The sequence below is a fragment of the Erythrolamprus reginae genome, chromosome 1, assembly GCF_031021105.1.
Source record: "Erythrolamprus reginae isolate rEryReg1 chromosome 1, rEryReg1.hap1, whole genome shotgun sequence".
In the NCBI taxonomy this organism is placed as follows: Eukaryota; Metazoa; Chordata; class Lepidosauria; order Squamata; family Dipsadidae; genus Erythrolamprus; species Erythrolamprus reginae.
In genome coordinates, this window is record NC_091950.1 from 281,812,660 (window position 1) to 281,833,224 (window position 20,565).

Sequence of the window (20,565 nt, forward strand, 5' to 3'; positions counted from 1 at the left end):
TTCTAATTACGTATCATCTTAAACAGAAAGCATTGGTGGCCTAAAATCCATACTAAAAATATTACTATTCACCTTCAACATAAAATATCAGGATTATTTTTACATTCAGCATTTATAGTTATGGCTAAATTAGTGACAGTAAACCGATGATGGTGAACCTATGGCATGCATGCCAAAGGTGGCATGCAGAGCTCCCTCTGTGGGCATGCACATCTGTAGCTGCTTGTCTGGGTTCCGGCATGCATGCATGTGATGGAACCCGGAAGAGCAGCTGGCCGCCACATGCATGCACATTGACCAGCTGTTTTCTTCCAGGTTCTGGTGCTCCAGCATGCGCTCGCACTCTTTTTAGCATTCAGTGCCAAAAAGGTTAATTAACCATCAACGCACTAGACATTGGCAATAATGATGGATTTTTCAACTACATTTTCTGAGTGAACAAGAAATAAAATCAGAGCTGGCCAGAATGGCCTTCTCCAAATTGCTATCTTCTAAATGTTAATGAATATGCGGAATTGAGGATTATAGAAGGTGAAATTCAAGACATCTGGAATATGTGGTAGGCTGGGAAGTACTGGCCTTAGTGATAAATACTATCTTTTCATGAATGCTTATTTGGATAATCATGTTTTCAGGAGGTTTTAAATCTTTTAACAATTACTATACTGTACTTTTACTTTGTGTATACAGGTGTAAGCTAATGAAACAAAATTCTTTTAGTTGACAACAATTCAGGACAGCATTTAAATAATTAAAAAATATCAGCTTCAATGTTAAAAAATTACCAAACTTTGTTTGGTACAGTGTGCTAGTGGTGTCTGCTTAAAGAATACTAACTATATAGAAACGTAACATGGAAATCTAATGAATTAATTACTATGATCTAAACAAGTTTGTTAAAATAGTAGACTGCCTGCATAACTGAAAAGACATTGACATCTCTGGGCTTGTTATATGGGCTTCAAAAAAGAAACAATAAAATTAACTTTATATAGAGAAATGTATGTTTCCGCATCATTATCTCTATTAAAATGTAACAAAATTTGTATATATGTTCTAGTACAACTCCATGAAATTCCCCAGTTATGCCCATTTTAAAGATGTGCATCTGTTCATATTTTACCTATGTAAGTGTAATAGCAAATATTATTGTATTAAAGATCAAAAGGGTTTCTTAAATGGAGTCACTTGTAGAGTCTTATTAATTTTCAGTTTCTCTTCATAATAGGGTCCTAAACTGGCAGCGTTCTAAATGATACAAAAAGCCATCCTGAGAATTAAGACTGCTACATGCAACATACCTGCAAAAAAATGAATATAATGAATTAACTACTTAAATAGAAATGTGATAACAAAGGAGGTGCAAGAATGCATTCACTGAGGTCCCAAATACAGTAATTGATACAAATTTGTGAAGGTTGACTAGTAATCTTGCAAGGAAGAAAAGCATCATCTTATGAAACAGACCAGCTTTTACAATCTTATAGTCTTTCACATACTTATTGAAAGATATTAGCCATTTACCTTGAAAGCAATTATTTAAGATTGTCTAAACAAATCTTGATGATAAGCAAAGTAATAGTTGGCACTGAGGATAAAAAAAGACTTCAATTTGTTTCATCTATCTGGATTACAAAGAAAAAAAAGGGGGGAGAAAGGTGGACATCCCTATTGACATAGCAGTTACACTCAAACTTCCACTCTGTAGTGGTTCCCAGGGTGAAAGCATTAATGTGTCTGGCTAGAGACTTATTTCAGGCAAAAAAGCAGAGATGCAAAGCTGAAGCAGATAAACAGCACCTGCTCCCTTATTAGAAAGACAGATGATGAAGTGGAGTCTGGTGTCTTCCTGTTCCCTTAATGCCACAGCAAGGGATTTCAGAAGCAGAGTAGGACAACGGAGTGCTCCTATTTTCCTCGTCCTCTGTACAGTAAAATAAAAAACTTTGATAATAATGGATTGGCAAATTCAAGATTAGTCTCTTCACTTTCAAATAAGAAATTCCAACAATGCCTACCTCTCACATTTTAAATTTATTAAATAGATTATTAAAGCCATGAGTATTTAATAATTCTTATTTATAGCGAAGCCAAATTTTTACAGCATACATTTCACACCATCATGTTCTTTTTAGTCTCAAAATGAGAAGGATAATTATATTTCTAGTATTTTTAATATTGGTAAAATTCTCCAGCTACCAATCAATTTGTTTTAATTCAAAATACAGGTGTTTTAAACGTATATAACTTAGGACTCGAAGTTACTTGAATAATATTTTCTGCTACAGAAAATACTCATTATTATTCAGGTCTCCTTACTATCCAAGTAATTTTACTAATTTTGGATAATTTTTATTGTGATATGCCATAAATGGAATTTTCTGTCCAGAGAAATTAATCTGAAGCAAACAATACTATGGTGGGTTGCCATCAACAGAAAATACTCCAGTCATATGTTAATGTTTCTTGTCAGATGTTCCCTGTACAAGTAATGTCTCTTTTCTAGGGGTGAAAAAACAGCAACCTTCAAGGGTCTTTGAGCAGAACGTCCCCTATTGTCATTCTCGGTGGACCACATTTCCAGGGTGTCCAATGTGACAGCGGACTGGCTCAGTCGCACCACTAGAGATCAGGCAGAGTGGAGTCTCCATCCCTCCATATACAAAGCCTTGACGAGCCAGTTCAGCCTACCTGTGGCAGACCTCTTTGCCACTCCGGAGAATGCCAAACTGCCCAGATATTCAAGGTTTAAGACTTGGGGCACAGAGGGGTCCGATGCTCTCCTTTATGACTGGCCGTCTGATCTCTTTAATGGATTCTACCCTCTGCCTCTCCTCCCTAAGGTCATCAAGAAGATCCAGGAGGAGAGGGCAGAAGTGCTGATCTTGGCTTCTCAATAGCCCAGGAGGACCTGGTTTGCAGACCTGAAATCTCTATATGCCAGCCCTGGCGGATTCCCCAGGCAGTTGTTGCTCAGACAATGGTCATTGGTTCAGCCAGACCCCCAGTGGTACTATTGGTGCTTGAGCAGTGCTATTTCAAGCACCGCAATATATCGTACAGTTATCAAGACCCTCCAGGTGTTCAGGAGGCCTTCCACCAAATGAATTCATTCTGCCACTTGGAACAACTTTTGCTCCTGGTGTTCCAAAGAGGGATGTTCTCCTGTGGATTTGACTATGGTGAAGCTCCTGGAATTTTTACAACGGGCTGAACGAGGCACTATCATCCAGTTCGGAAGGTCCCCTGCATTTTTCATATCAACAGTGATCCTCTGCCTGGACCCTATATTTGTGCCCAAGATAAACTCCTGATTTCAGAGCTCAGGGGCTTGTCCTCCCTAATTTCTGTCCCAACCCCTCCCAAATCTTAGAGACAGTGGCACACCCTTGGTGTTATGAGGGTCCTTGAGTACATTAAGACCACATCAACATTGTGGAGGATGGAGGGGTGCTTCCATCCAACCCACTTCCTTAGGGCAGAAGGTGTCTACTTCCACTGTTGGGAGATGTCTGTGTAGCACCATGGCAAGAGCTTACAACCTCCAGTCTTTGCCCTGTGACGGCGCACTCAATGTGCAGTTCGGCAACGGCGCAGCATGGTCCATGCAAGTGTCCATTGAAGTGGTCTGCAGAGCAGCCACTTGGGCCTCACCAACACCTTTTATCCGCTACTACAAAATTGACATTTTTACATCAGCTGAGGCAGTCTATTGTTATTGAGTTCTTCAAAGAGTACATTCACAGACTGTGACTGTCAACCAGTCTTAACCTACTCAATGGATTTTGGTATGTTCCATTCCTGGATGCTAGCTCCACTCACTATGGGGAAGGGGCATTGGTCTTACCTGATACACTCTTTCTCATAGGGTGGAGCTAGCATCCAGTCCCACCCAAAGTCGGTCTGGTCTGTGATCCAGGACTTCAAATTGTGATCTAATTTATGTGAGAACAAACGCCAAGGTTGTCTATTGGTCTTTGCCAAAGAGGGGGAATTAAAGACAAAGATGGAGACCTACAATTGGACAGACTCAGTTATGATTGGCTGAATTGACAGTGTCATCCTTTTCCTGGATGCTAGCTCTACCCTATGAGAAGAAGCATATCAGGTAAGACCAACGTTCCTTCTGCTATTCCTAATACTGTCTTGATGATCTGCTTTGTAATTTTGGTTTAGAGATTAAGATTCCCTTAATCTTCAAAGCTCATTCGGTTCCTTTAAATCTTACTAATTGTAGAGTTTTCTTAGTTTGCAACTTTTCCTAATCTTTTCTTGATCTCGATTGTATAATAATAAGGTATGGATTTTCTCCCTTTGACTTTCTCATCAATGAGGCCCACCTACATTGATTCATTGCTATTTGGATCTTCTTGTCTTAGAACTGCATTTTCTAATAACTACTGTAAAGTAATAACTATTGCAAAGTAATTATGCAATCACTTATATTTCTCACATAATTTTACTTTTTTTTAATTTACATTTTTGTAATTATTTCAAATTGTAGAAATGTCAAGTGCTATGAGAAAAAATGCTCTTCACTTCAAACCAAATATTCTACCTAGTCACTAGTCATTATGCTCTTAATGGTTTGAGAAAGGATACTGCCAACAGTTCTGATGTATGTTTCAATGGTGCAAAGAATAAAAAATTGAAGAGCAAATGTAATGGTGATAGTTCTATTCCATTCACCATCTTCACTTTACATTTGCTGAGTTTGTGTTCCATTGCAAGCTTCAGACTTCTTATAAAATCTAGAACCTTGATTTAGCCTCTCATGCAAGTGAGGTAGGTTTCTACTTGGTTGTTTGTCCTATAGCCTACAGGTGAAACTCAAAAAATTAGAATATCGTGCAAACATTATTTTATAATAGTGTCTATGCCATGCCACAATGAGGCAGTAATTGCTGCAAAAGGGGCCCAAACGAAGTACTGAGTTACATATGCATGCTTATACTTTTCAGAAGTCCGATATTGTTCTATGTACAATCCTTTTTTTATTGATCACATGTAATATTCTAATTTTCTGAGATGGGGGATTTGGGGTTTTCATGAGCTGTACCCCATAATCATCACAATTATGACAAATCACGGCTTGAACTATCTTGCCTTGCATGTTATGAATATCTCTTATATATTAGGTTTCCCTTTTAAGTTAGATTACTGAAATAAATGAACATTTGCATGATATTCTAATTTTTTGATTTTCATCTGTATATCAGAGTCCATATTGATGGAAAATGATATTTGGAAGGGGCAATGAATGCTAATACTTATGTTTCTCTATTACCATATGAGTAAAAAATGACCAACTACATGCTAATGCTATTTTTGATCAATAAATAATCCAGTATTACAGATTTTACCTACAGTTGTGCCTGCATTAGATTAAATATATGACCCAATGTAATATATTTTTTCAGATACATCAAGCAAATTAAAATAGCATTTTTTATAATTTTAATTTTTGCAAATTGCACTTTATCAAAGCAATGGAAAATTAGTAAAAGAGGTTTTAAAGTACATTAGACATGAGAAATCATGGGCATGTGATACATTCTAATAATATGACAGATGCATTTTATTTAATTTCTAATTTTCCCATGAACATTTTGTTTTGTTTTCTATTTCCCCCCAGTTCTAAGACAATGTAAGTACTATTCATTCTTTTTCTTCTATTACTAGAAAAGCTTTGAAGATTGGGCAATGAATTTCTTGTGTCTTAATTACTTAACTGCAAGATGGAGAATAAGAGCATCCTACATCAAAAAGAGATGCTGCAAATTCATTAGTGTTTGTACATCATAAACCTATTTTTAGGTTTTATTATGATAAAAGCTAAAAAAGAAAATCAGTAGGGCTTTATTTTAGAAAACAAATCACAAATTGTGTTATTATGTTTTACTGTATGAAAAGATTGAGCTGCATATTATTCAAAAACTATTCAGTGCTTTGAATCTTTGCAAAATGATAAGGACTAGAGAAAAATCATTTTCATATAAACACATCTTCAAGCTTTTGATATATAATATTGTATTTATCATGTATATTGACACATAAATGCTTTTATTACATTATATTATTTTTTCTCCAGCAACATCAGTATACGAGAGGAATTGAATCTCTTTTAAGATTTGTAAAGGTAGCTAATCGTTATTGTTAGTATCATTTTTGCTAAATACTAAATAAAGACATTTGGATTGGATGATAATTACTTTATTGGTTGAAACATGCATATAACTCCAAACATTATGGCCACAAGAGCAATGATAAAAGTTATGAAGAATTTTTTTCCAAATCCTCAGAAAATAAAATTACTCAAATTTCAACCCAAAGAAAGATGCTTACAAGAGGCTAAAGCAGTGTTAATATGAGTTAGAAAAAATCCCCATTTTAACATCATTACAATTATAGACTCCTTCAAAAATATTGTTTACATCAATGCTTCAGAAGATCACCCCAGTGTTTTAAATCTCCATTTTGATATAAAAAAATTAAGTAAATGCAAACAAAGCAACAGAAAATACTAAAGGTTAAACTGAGACAAACTGCAAGTTTCATAGTCATATAAATGTATATGGATTGAGAGACAGTTAAGAGGAGATGATGAAAGTGAAACTGTTTTTTCAAGAAAGCATAAACTAATGTCCACATAAAGTACTGTATAGCATAAAACAGTGCCGAAAAAATAATTTGTTACATAATCCCTGGGCAATTTACATTTTTCTGTACAAAGTATAAGGCCTTCAAGATGTGTGAACCATCCAGCTGTGTAAGATAGCTCTTCAGAGCTCCTTAAAGACTCTAGTTTTGCATCCAGGCTTTGGGTGTTCTGGTATATTTGGCAAATAGCTCTGTAAAGGGGGTGGCTGCCTCTTAAAGCTCTGCTTAGTTTGCTTAAAATACATGAATTGTAAATATATTATTCTTATCCATTCCTAATCATAAAGTCAATCAATTTTTAGTATTATGTTGTAAGCCCCGCTGTTTTCTATGAGCTATAATAATCTTGATTCTGAAATAACTGTTGTAACCAAATTTCTAAACAAGTGTGCTTAATATTTTTCTTACAAGCATTACAAAGCATACCTCTGATTTAGAAAGATACTAGTGAACCACATTTGTTAGCACTGAGACTTTGTTATTTTTTTAAAATGAAAAGGATCCCATATGGGCAGCAGGTAGCCAAATGTATACATGTTTCATTAAAAACACAATCCTTAATTATAAAAGCACCACAGATTATTGCTCTAGGGTGAAAATGACAAAAAAAAACCCAAAAACATTCTAACACTCACAATAAAAACATCACTATATGCACCAAGACTTACATCTCTGAAAAGCAAATATACGGAATGCTTGTTCAATTGTATAAATACTTTTGTTTTCCAAAAGTTATGTTAATGATGCTTTTCCCCCCTTAACTTGACATGGTTGGGAATTTCTAGAAGTACTGATACAGGAGGAAGAAGTGTTCATATATAGTTTATCAATTTATTGTAAGTCCTAAAAAATTAGCATTTACAAAATCCTTGATAAAAATATCTTTTAAAAGTTGTCAAGAGGTACATAAAAACATCCTCAAATGTTCATGTCAGTTCATATGCACCTGTCATCTACTGATTCAATTCTGTGCCTGTAAAAGGGAAAAGGAAAAATGTTATGCCAGCCTGCCTTTTATAAAGAAAGACTAACCCTACTTCATATCTTCTCTAAACAACTTTTCAACACTCGCCATCTTTCCTTTTGCTACAGAGGTTTGAAGCAGATGAAACAGATCATTTAACAACTATTGTATTATAGACAGGACAACTGTAAATATTCTTACATTTACAGGCTCCTGGTTTGTAAAAGCCATAGAAACCTTACCTGCTAGCTTCCATTGTTCACAATGAAAAGCACCACACTACTATCTGCTCCTATTCACTGCATATGCAGAATGCTCTATTGTACCCTTAAACTTTCAATATGCCCTTTTACTGACATGTGATGGGTGGGACACCTCTGGATGTTGAAACACTAACAGTTGAGCGAGAGATGAGAATCTGTAATAACATTACGGGGGCAACAAAAAAAAGTATTATGAACATGCTTTCAACAGCTTAGAAACTGAATTGTAAAACACTGACTGAATCAGCAGGATATATAAAGTACCTCTTCAGCTTTACTTTCACCATTTTCAGATGGTGTAGTACCTTCCTTTGCAGCTTCCTGTTTTTCATTCTTCTTCCCTTTAGAACCTTTATTTGCCTTTGTTCCAGGTTCCTTCTGATAACAGATCAAATGGACAGAATGAGTTATTACAGTAAAAGTCTCCAGAAATAATACAAGATACTTGCTTTTAGCTCCATTTCTTCTAGAACACATTAGTATTTCTGAAGTTATGCAGAGCCATAATCAAAGTTACAGAGATCAGAAAACTTTGGTGAAAACCCATCCTACTTTGATGCACATCTTCAAGGTATCTTTTGCTGTTACGTCACATTCATAATTTAACTCCTATATTATTTATAACATTATTATAACTGTCATAGTGTAAACTTCACTTGAATCAAGACTATGAAGGCTACAAGAAGTAACCAGCATAGCAAATAGCAACTCTTCTCATTATTTAATTAGTAAATGAGAATTCCTCATCACATGAGAAATACAGACACGATTGAAAGGTGAAATAGTGAGGCTCCTTATCTTTGTAGAGGGGACACCTGGCAGAAGTAAGCAAACAGAATCAAATCTATGCTGGCTTTCAAGAAATACTAAATGACATTTTACAAGAACAAGTGACTAGCTTCTGAGCAGTAGTGATTGTGACCTCCCATATTTTTTAGCAGAATGAGATTGGTTGTATTTCCCAAGAAGCAGTATGCTGTAATTATTCCGATGTTACAGAGAGTTGCATTAGGACAACTGGAATTAGGTCTGACATGATATCCTGTGACTGCAGTAAACCAGCATGTATCTCACAAAAATGCAGTTTATACTCTGCTCGGTAATTTGAAAACCATTGATAGGGAATGGAATTGTAGGGGTGAATGATGAAACCTTGCAAAAGTTTTCTCACATCAGGGATGTTCTGGACTGAGGCTCTGCCCATAGATACATACAAAATCTGAGACAAAGGACCATATTTCTTTTACAATAAAAATAAGTTTTTAAAAACCACGAAATGTCTTTTAGGTGGTTAAATTTTAGCATAGCCAATTATGTGATTTGACACTGCTATACATTTTCCCTACTATTAAATCTGAAAGATATAAAAGTATGCTATACTTTGCCCATGACCTTTTGTTACTTTTCCCTTCTTTTGGCCCACTTTCAAGAAGAAAAGGGAGATATTTAAGGAGCATTAGGCAGGTTTGCTGCCTTGAGTTATTTATTAAAAGTAGAAAAAGTAGTATAAATAAATAAACGTGTTTCTATCATGGGAACAGGTTTCTCTCCTTTGTGCACAAGAAAGAAAATGAGATAACTCATGCTATTATTTCCCCTCTGTACATATGAAATTTAAATATGTTACTACTGTTGGTTAATCTAAATATCTAAAATATTATCCAATATGGGGTTATTTTGCCAGAGCAACAATCTCAGACTGTAGGTTATCTGTTTTAACATACTAATACAGGATTGGATTTGGATCCTGCCTCAAATAGATGAGAGTCTTCAGACCCAAGAAAGAATTTTGCTACAGAATGGCAGAGTGCTTTTGTCAATTCCACTGCACTTTTATATCCTATTTCCTGGAGATGTCCTAAAAATAGAGATAAAGTTTGAACACCCTACACTCTAGGGAATCTATAATAGCTCCCAGATGGACAATAGGGGGAGCAGGAATAAGGTGACTCTTGTCCATATTGATGGAAACCCGTGGTCTTTTAAGGTTAACATTACCTGGATATCACTCAAGGCTTGCGTCCTGAAGGAAGCCAATAATAGAATGTCATCAAGGTAACAATGAATAGGCACGGGGAGCGTCCTTAGGTGGGCCGCCAAGGCCGCTAACACCTTAGTGAACACTCTGGGGGCTGAGGAAAGGCCAAAGGGAAGAGCCCGGTATTGGTAATGAACGCCCCATAGCAGAATCTAAGGTACTGTTGAAAATCAGGTGGATAGGAATATGGAGATAGGCCTCTGTAAGGTCAATGGAGGATAGGAGATCGCCCTTCCTTTTGAGTTTCTGATTTTTTTTGAGGCCTTGGTTGATTTGGGCAAAGTGTCTTTGGCCTTGAAGGCTCGTTTCCTCGAATGTGCAAAAGAATACCCCACATTGCTAGGGCCTGGGGACTGAGAATCCCCCTCAGGAGTCGAAATAGTCGGCCTTGACTCCCGGCTCACAGGATTATCTGACATGGTTTAATAAGAACAAAACAGGCCAGACAGAAAAATGGCAGTTGAGGTATACAAAATGGCCGCCGGCGAAGGACTACTGAAAAACCACAAAATGGCGGGAAGTCTAGGCTCGCTTAGTGCAGCTAGGCTTTGGTGACTGACCCTGCTCAACTGCTACACGGCGTCGTTACACCAACACTCACTCTCCTGAGTCAGAAAGAGCAATATGTTTAATTTCGGCTTAGCCGCTATGCAGAAAAAATGCTCCTGAATTGCCGTTATGCACAAGGATTTTCCAGGGCCAGTATGCCTACTGGCAGTAAGGATTGACTCTAACTCGGCAATTAGATCCTTCTGCGGGGCCTATCAAACTGGAGCAGTGCGCTGTGCAGCTGCCCGAGCCGATCAGCTGTGAGGCACTGTTTTTTAATTAGGAGGAACCAGTGGATCCGCAAGCCGATAAAGAAAAGAAATGCGCTGAAATTGCTTGTCCGGGATGCCTCTCGCTTCGGCTTTCATTCACCGGCTCGTTTAGGCCTCGGGAAGGACTTTTGGCTGTGTAGGTGTTAACACCCCTCCCCCGACCGGTTGCTCAAGGCTGGAAGCGGCAGAGGAGTTGCTTTTATTAGCAACTCGGCTGGCTATAAAGGGCCAGGCCAGCCAGGAAGGCCGAGCCTTTCTTCCTCACAAATTGCCTTCCTGAAGCAGCGGCTAAAGGGGAAGAGGAGGAATGGGAGGGGTTTTTTTTAATTTTTTAAAAAAGGATTACCTGAGAGGTGAAAGGAGAAGTAAGTAGAAGATGAAAGAAGAGGGGGGGGAAACAGTCAGTAGGTTGACCACACGTCCTGTCATGCTGAGGACTGAGGAAAAAAGCGGGAAGATTGACAGAACTTGAGCTTTTATAACATGGGCTCAGTCCTGATTGGTTGACGAACGGAGGTCAACCCACTGACTGTGGACTCCACCTACAAGCTGGAGAACACTCTTACACCAAGAAGGCCATTCTAACCAATTGGTTAATTATATTTATTGGTTAATTAATATTTAATTATATTTAATAGTCCCCATTGGTAGACCTAATTAATTAATCTATACTAGATTGGTGTGTTAGAACTCTCCTCTCTTCACCATTATTGGAGCTTTCTCCTAAATTTTCTTCCTTTTACATGGTATTTGAATGAAAAGGACTGTTATGAAGATAGTATTCTATATATACCGGTACAAAGAAAGAGCTTTGATGTAATATTTGGGTGGAAAGTGCAAAAAGGTAAAGACTTGGATGTGGGGTTGAATATAAAAAGCTGTAATTAGATTGATTAGATTGGGACTAAATTTAAAAAGCTGTAATATTACAAATTAGATATTGCAATAAATTATAGAGGGCAGACCTTGTAACTATCTTACAAAATATGTTTTTGTTAATTGTGAGGTTTTTGTCACATTATCTCATATCAATTACCTTGCCATGGCTGTGCCCAAAACAAATAGCATTGTCAACTGTGACATTATATTTATATCCTGCCTTTGCTCCATGAGCAAACAACTAAGTACACTTTTCTTTGTATTTTATCTCAAAAAGACCTTCTGATGATAGTAACTAGTTCAGCAACACCCAGTGGGCTTCCTTGGCATATTTCATATTAATACACGTTAATTATCAATATACTAGACGCATGTCTTCCTAGTTGGTCAATACCTCATGAGAGCTAAAAAGAAGCTGGGTCTAGCTAGTGGTGTATGCAAAAAGGAAGATTTCCACCTCCTTGCCCTCCTCTTCTTTTTACTCCGGCTTGTTCAGCTGCAGCCAAGGAAGAGGTGGCAGTTTAGTTTCAGTGCTCCTACTTCGCTCGCAGAGCCCACCTCATCCCCTCCCCTTATTTTTACTCCGGCTTTTTTGGCTGCAGTGGGGGCACGTTATTTTCAGCCCTCCCCCTCACTTGCAGAGCCCTCCAGGAAAGCTTTCCTGAAATGTCCGGAATGCAAAAAAACCCAGCACAGTGTCTGTTCGTCCTTTTTTTTTGTTTCCGGGGCTTCAGGGAAACTTTCCTGAAGCGTCTGGAAGGCAAACCTCCTTTCCCAAGACCGAAAATCAGCTGGCCAGTGCGTGCATGCGCTCTGGAGCTGAAACCTAGCAAAACTAGCAAAGTCTAAAAATTGAATGAATGAATGAATGAATGAATGAATAAATAAGTCTGGCGTGCCTTCCGATATGGCTCCACGTGCCAACTGTGGCACATGTGCCATAGGTTCGCCATCACGGGTCTATGCAGATAATGATGTTTTCTTACATGGCAATAATTTCTGGAATGAAAACCTACAATTCACAATTATTATTTCTAGTGTTAACAATAATTGTATTTTGAATGTTGGTGGAGAAAAATCTGAAACAATGATAAGGTGACTAGAAAAATCTAATATCTAGCCTGTATGAATGCAATGTTCACTGAGTGAATTTAGACCAGTCTCTTTCTCTCTCCCCAAACTATCAGAGAGCATCCTTACTGTGAAAATGAAATGAAGGGCATCCCCCATACACACCACTTTGAGCTCCTTACAGAAAACCTAAAATTAGAGCAGAGCGAAAAAGTTGATTATGAAAATATTCACTGCACATGGTAAAAAGCATGACTGTTTTACCTTCGCACTTTTCCTTGGCTTAGACTCAGGTTTTGGTGGAACAGGTTTCTAAAAAATATGTTCAGAGAATGCAACCATTAGCACAGGTAGTAACAAACTTTAAGTTACTCCTTCTCCTTTCTTTTTTATTTTGATAAGGAAAAGCCAGGTACATGACTTGTCTATAACAATATGCAAAAATAGTTGTGTAATAGGTTGTGAGCACAATAAGAAATGTAACACATATTTGCTATACAAATGTCCAATGTTTTTAAATGTCTTTTGTTTTGTGTGTTACGTATATACGTGTATAAATAAAACCTATTTTATAATTAAGAAATAAATAAAAAGGAAAGAACTGACAGTTCACCTTTGTAAAAATTAGTTCCTATACCTTCCTCAGAAATATTTTATGTTTCTTTTCCTATAAATTATAAATATTTTGCAAGAAATTTCCTGGTAATCTGAGATATATATTTTTTTAAATTATATCACTTTTTCTCTCGTTTAAAAATAATACTTCTTTAAAAATATCATTGCAAAGAAAATGAAGAAAATAATCAACAAATATTTATCAATTAGTCATCTTTGCTGTGCATTGATTATGAATGAGCCTGGACTTAACAAATCAAATTTAATGTGACCCAAATTTAATATGACCAGCAATTTTCTTCCACATATCCTGAAATTTGTCTCCAGTCAGACGACCTGCGGGAATGTTAATGTTCCAATGTCATGCATATGATCACATTATGTCCACAATAACTTCTCATGGTACCCACAATTTATTTATTTAATTGGACTTCTATGCTGCCCAATCCCGAAGGACAAGCGTCCTTCTTGAAGGAGATGGGTGATCTAGAAACATAAATATGTATGGTATATCTGTGTAAGAGGACAGGAAGAGGATTTTGTAAGAGGATTTTAACTTTTTTCTTCTTTTAAACTTCTTCGAAAATTGAACTAACCTGTGCATTTTCTTTCTTTGGGACTATTTTTCAAATCATTTCCAAAGTCCAGATTGACTCAAGCACCCAGAAAAGCTTTGCCTCATGAACTGGCTGCTTGCTTACTGGTCCTGTATCAACTGAAGTGGGGGGTGGGAGTGCTTGAGCATGAGGACTGGGAGACTGCAGTACAGTGATCCCCCGAGTTTCGCGCTCTCGATCATTGCTAATCGCTATATCGCGATTTTTCCACCCGGAAGTAAAAACACCATCTGCGCATGCGCGCCCCTTTTTTCTATGGCCACGCATGCGTAGATGGTGGAGTTTGCGTTCCCCGGGCAGATCAGCTGCTGGGCGGCTTCCCTGGGTCTTCCCCCTCTTGCTGGCGGGAGGGCGAGCGGCGGGCATCAGCGAGGAGCCCGGGTTTCCCCTTTGCGTGGGCGGCCAGTAAGACCCCAGCGCCGCTTCCCAGCTGAGTCCCGAAGCCAAACGCGGAAGTTCGCCTTTGCCGGCTGGCTTCAGGACTCAGCTGGGAAGCGGCACGAGCGAACGGCGTGGGCGGGCGAAGGGCGGGCGCGCGGGCAGGCAGGCGGCGGACAAGCGGCGGGCGGACAAGACAAGCGGCGGGCGCGGCAGCAGCGAGGAGTTTGCGTGAGCGGCGGGGAAACCCCAATCTTCGGCTCCTCGCTGCTGCGGCGGAAGTAAAAACACCATCTGCGCATGCGCAGATGGTGTTTTTACTTCCGCACCGCTACTTCGCGAAGAATCGATTGTCGCGAGGGGTCCTGGAACGGAACCCTCACAATAATCGGGGGACCACTGTACTATAATTGCAAATGATTAGTTTTATTTTTATTAAAAGGGGTGAGAGAGAAAAGTAAAAATTGGTTTGGTTGATGCTGCCATTAAGGCCAAAGGGCAAAATAGGGAAGCAGGAAGAAAAAAGAAGAAACAAGGCAAAAGTTTATTGTGAGTGGGTTGTTCATAAAATGCGGTGGCTAGCCAGACTTCAGAGGCAGCTAGTTTGTGTTTTCTTATCCTGCAGCCATTGGACTGAGCTGCCCATCATATTTACACAAACAACCAAGTGTTTCCCCGGAGCCAAAAGGGTAAGGGGCCTCTGTTCTAGGCTTTGGGGAGTGATACATTCCATCAAAACAAAGGAAGAAAATTAATTTGGAGCTTAGGAAGAAAGTGACAAAGATTTTAGTAAGAAATGTAACTTTTTGCAAATCTCAAGAAACAATATTGATTAAATGTGCAGGAGAGTTTGTATTTGCCCAATCAGGTGTGCTCTGCATATATATTTATAGATGCAGTAAATGTTATACCAGTGTCCTAGATGTCTAGTGTTCTCTGCTTCAAAATAAACTTCAACTGTACTAAGCTGCTTGGGGACTTCCCAATGTTTATGGAAGTTTCTTTGTTATTTCAGATAAGAATTAACGTATATTCTCTCTTGTGGGTAGTTAAAAAATTAAGATGTGATTATCTTACATATCATATGGCATAACCAATGTTAACTTGTATGGACCGGATTAAGAGATATTGGGGCTTCATACCCAACAGAAATAACTCTTAGAAATACTTACAGCTGATAATCTTGCAGATCTTCTTGTTGGCTAGAAAACAGAAATAAAATCTCTTTGTAGATTCATAGTACTAGGTAAAAGGGGCATTGGGGGGGGGGGTTGTCATTCATTTGTCAATAAAATAAAATATACATCAAAAGCAGAAGAAGCCTTTCATATCTAATGGTAAAGTACTATATTTACAATTTGTGGAATTATTTTAGAAATGTGATGTACTTAAGTTGGATAATTTAATTGGTATACTTAGAAATAGTATCTTCCTTTTTTTTCTCTCCATTGTAATGGAAATATTTTGTGGTAGGATCAGGGCTAAAGATTTGACAGGCACAGTGCAAATCAATAGTACTTTCAATCGTTATTTTGGTAGCCAAATAATATTTGCTCTGTGATTCCTGGAGCTTTCTAAAATTGAAAGTGACATATTTTATTCATGTTCCAACACAAATTAATATACAGGTAAATATCTTGCATAAACCAATCTTCCCCTCCTAACCTGGAACACTCCAGATTAGACCTAGAAGGCATTATATGATGGAAGGATGAATCCGGATAGACACACAGATACAGATATAAATAACTGAAATAGAATTTTTAATATCATAGTCTAAACCAGCCACCCCTGCTGCTCACGTGGCCCACTTCTGAACTGGCCACAACCTGGTAATAGGCCTTGCAGTGGGTATTAATATTTGGTACTTGTGACAGTTGGCATTAATAATTTTGGTTTGATTTACTATTTCCTTTGGAGTACAGCCTATAAACTTGAAAAGTTCTAACTTGAATGCTGGTATTACATTGAAAATCAAAATTCTCATTAAATGAAAAATGAGACAGGAGGATTTTAAAGATTTGCTTTAGGATATTGAGCCTAAAAAGGTTAAATACCATATTATAAATCTGTTGGTAAAATACCACTTTAATAACAATGCTATACATGGGAGAGAAGGCAAGCTCATATCCAACTGGGGAAGGTGTTACCGTGTCCTGTTGCACTGCTAAAAAGCAGCTTGTTAGTGCAACAAGCAACACCTCTGCCAATGATATGACTTACTTGAAACACCAAAATGAAAACACCAAAATCATAAGATCCAATCTTCTGCTATGCTCCTGGTTCCTGAATGCGCTAATATTAGAAACAACATATTGCTACAGATGCCATTGGCCACATTTGAGAATATATTCGCCGCCCTGAGAATACAGCCGCCCCGAGTCTACGGAGAGGGGTGGCATACAAATCTAATAAATAATAATAATAATAATAATAATAATAATAATAATAATAATAATAATAATAATGTTTTATGATATAAGAATTTGGAACTTTGGCTTTGTTGTTCCAACTTAGTTGAAGCAAGGAAATATTCACATGTGGAAGACACTATTCCCCAGAATTTCAAATACACTTTTTCTCAATTTGTCACCCCAAAGCCTTCTAACTAGCATTCACAGATTAGGACTAAAAATGCAGACTGAAACTTGAAATTCAGTTTTGCCAGCCATGGCTTTTACACTTTCTTGCTATGTTAAAAATGATAACTTTCAGATTTGTAGGGAACTTTGAGAATTGTAGCCATCAAACTGGGATAGGCTATTACAGTTCTTACCATTAACAATTATGAATTATTTTTCTTCGTTCTAAAATTAGATTAAATGCCTTTCTTTATTGCTTGTGAATAGAGCCAGTCTTTCTAGAATAGGATGTGATTTTAATACAATTATCCTAAGCACATCATTGCAAGTACCTATTTCATACATTTACCCTAAACATAATTACTAATTTTTATTTCCATCATTTTCATTCGTTAATTGTAAAATAGACCACTGCAGGGGTGAAATTCATTTTTTCCCCTACCGGTTCTGTGGGTGTGGTTTGATGAGCATGGCAGAGGAAGGGTACTCAAAATCTCCATTTCCACCCCACTCCAGGGGAAGGATATTGCAAAATCCTCATTCCCTCCCTACTCCTAGGGGAAGATTCCTACCCACTCTGAAGCCAGCAAGAGCTGATATTTGCCGGTTCTCCAAACTACTCAAAATTTCTGCTACCGGTTCTCCAGAACCTGTCAAAACCTACTGGATTTCACCCCTGGACCCCATTGCCTTGGAAATGATTGCCTCTAACCTGCATGAGAAATTATCCAGGGCCTATAGTGTGATGGAGGGGACTTCAATTCTCACAAACACATTCCATTTATCGTGTTTCTAGGAGGGAGGCCTCTGCTTTTCATTCACATTAGATAGCCCATTTTTTCCTGTCATTTTGGAAACTAGTTTAAAGTTGAAGTGACAGTGTAAATAAACATTTTACAAAAGGTAATCATTTAAATGTCCAATGTGTTGCCACTTGGCAGCTATTCCAGTACTCAAAAATTTGTACTTGTTACTCTTTCCCTTTTTGAGACTATGAGATCATCAGATGTACTGATGCTGTATCAATTCCCCAGTTCTTAGAAGTCACACAAATGTAAAATTGCTTTGAAAATGCACTTTTGTCTCTAAATGTGCATTTAAAACTACCAGCATGCAGGGAAAAATATGTGCAAGCTTCTCCACTGCAATGAAAATAACTATTACTGTATAGTTAAACGGAGAGCTAGCTCTCTCTCTCTCTCTCTGTGTATGTGTGTTCGTTTACAATGAGGATCCTTTAGAAGAAAAATGATTATTATTTAACTGCAGCAAATTAATAATTCAGTTTAAAAAAACCAATTTTCTGGTTGTGGACAACTCATAGACATTCCAAAAATAAAATAAAACTTTACATCCTTCTGGACATATTTCAAAATGTATGTACATAACAGTCCAGCTTAATCCAGTTAGCATCACAAATTTTTACATTTCTAGTTTCCTACAAGTAATAAGATTTTTTAAAAAAATCCCTAGAGAACACTAGCTTGATTAAGAAAAGAGGCAATTCATGGTTAATTATTCAGGAAACTTGCTTTGGTAAATTAAAATGTGCTTTCAAATTGTCAATTTTTAAAAAAAATTAAAAGCATGTATTCATTTCAGCTGAGCTGGAAACATTTTCTTAGTATATCCTGATCAAATATGCCCATTATCACTTTATTACTAAAGGCAACATCAATCAAATGTTCTTTAATGGAACATTAACTCAAAAATACAGTAAATCTGTCATAAAACTACTTCTATGGAACTAAGGGAAAGTACAACCTAGAAATGAGCCTCTGTGAAACAAACAGGAACTGCACTGATTTGCTCTCAGAAGGTAAGTGTATTAAAAAATCTGATTAAAAACAATACCTAAGGAAATATTAATTAGGGCTCGTTTGATGTTCAGCCACTTGAATGGGTTTCCTATAATTAGAAGTATTCTTCATGATGAAGAAAATATATATGTTCTGATGAAGTTCCTTGCTATCACATACAAGATATATAAGACTTAGAAAACAATGCTATATAGGTCATGACTATTTTTGCTTTAACAGCTTCAGTAACAAAAGTCTTCATATGAACCTGGAAGGACTTTTGTGAATTTTTTTCTAAAGTTATTTCGAAGGCCTGACTCAAGCCCTGCTTACCTAACTACTGCCTTGGTAGTATTTCCTCCCTCTGTCCTTTCAGGCCATTCCTTATTCCCTCTACATATCTTATAAATAAGTTATTTCCAAAAATGAATTTTCTTAGCTGCCAAATCATAACATGTAATATGGGTATTTCAGGAAAAAAGGGAACATCGCACAGATGATCAAAATACGTCGTTGTGTTACATACTATGTCGATAGCACATACAAGCCTTTGTATTTTCTACAGAAAAACTACTTGGGCAAGTATATAAAATGATGTTCCAACAGATATTAGTGCAGAAGATTCTGTTTTAGAAGACTCTAGGTCAGTGTTGCTTCTTAGCAATATTGAACTTAACATCCCTACTTGTCTTTTATTTATTTATTTGATTATTTATATCCCACCTGTATTATTTCTACAAATAACTCAAGGTGGTAAATATATCCAATACACCTTCCTCCTAGGGGCAAGGCTAATCTTAGCTTATGTTAGCCCTGCTACAAAGTAAATACAATGGTACTGTAATAGAAATACGTCTTTCAAGACTGTCTTCTAATATTACTGCTACTGCTGCTATTTTTACCAAATGGAGTTTCTGTCTTATTTCCCTTAAAATCAAAGGCATTTATAGTTGGAAACTATGCAAACAAATGCAGTTGAGGTATTCTTGGTGGGGAAGGGTGTGTGTGTTAAGTGTGACAAGCAGAAAAAAACCTACTTCAAGCTATTTTCATAAGATTCCAATATGAGGGACAATTCTAAGTCTGCGAAGCAGATTTCCTCATTTCAGCTTCTTTAATTCACCAATGGAGTGAACTAGCTTTGTACCAGATGGGAATGAGGTCTCTTGCACAGCAGACATGTCCTTGGAGATAAGAGCATTCTACCTCTCACAGGCTTATTTACACATTCTTTCTGCTTTTAAAATAAGAAAGTTATAATTTCAAAAGGGAGTTTATAAATAGCAGCAGCTTACATTAAGACTTTGGAACTTGTATATTCCATGCAAATATTAAAACAACTTGTGAACATTCAAATTATTTTAAGTCAAAAAATAATTTAAGAAAAAGTTGGTGCAACTGCCTGGAGGTAACCAACTGAACCGCGCGACATTCCCGACGCTGCTGCTGCGTTGGGAATGTCGCGCGGTTCAGTTGGTTGCCTCCAGGCAGTTGCACCAACTTTTTCTTTCCCCGTGGCGGCTCCGGCGGCTTCCCTTCACGTGACGTTCCTGACGCTGCTGTTGCTCCTCGAAGGGAAGCCGACGGAGCCGCCACCGCTGGGGGAAAAAAAATTGGTGCAGCTGCTTTTAGGTAACCGACTGAACGCTGAGGAAAGTAGCCCCCACGAAGCTGCCGGTATTGTAGCCAGCCCTACCCTTCCTGCTGCGTTGAGAAGTTACAAGGTAGAGACTGGAAGGCTATTAAGAGGGCGGCCAGGAGGGGCGTTCCGACTCCCATTCCCTCTCATCCCGTCCCCTGAGATCTTTATCCCATAGGGAATAGAGGAAATACTGTAGATTTAATTGGTTCCCAGCAAGTCAATGGGCTGGGAACCAA

The 20,565-nt window shown here is 37.7% G+C and overlaps 1 protein-coding gene across 3 annotated transcripts in view; it reads right to left on the reverse strand.

The window, feature by feature from the left end:
- Positions 1-6,197: 6,197 nt before the first annotated feature.
- The window catches only part of HMGN3 (high mobility group nucleosomal binding domain 3), a 38,152-nt gene continuing 23,784 nt past the window's right edge, over positions 6,198-20,565 (reverse strand). The window contains exons 3-7 of one of the 3 annotated variants that reach the window (XR_011557389.1): positions 15,479-15,508; positions 12,961-13,008; positions 8,152-8,265; positions 7,867-8,042; positions 6,198-7,633 (exon numbers count right to left, since the gene is read on the reverse strand). Coding sequence is in view for 2 of the 3 variants with exons in the window: in XM_070733094.1 (XP_070589195.1) it covers positions 7,614-7,633; positions 7,982-8,042; positions 8,152-8,265; positions 12,961-13,008; positions 15,479-15,508 (273 nt within the window). In the remaining variant the exon portion in view is untranslated. The remainder of the gene's footprint in view (positions 7,634-7,866; positions 8,043-8,151; positions 8,266-12,960; positions 13,009-15,478; positions 15,509-20,565) is intronic. The other 2 variants (XM_070733094.1, XM_070733096.1) reach the window with 2 other exon arrangements.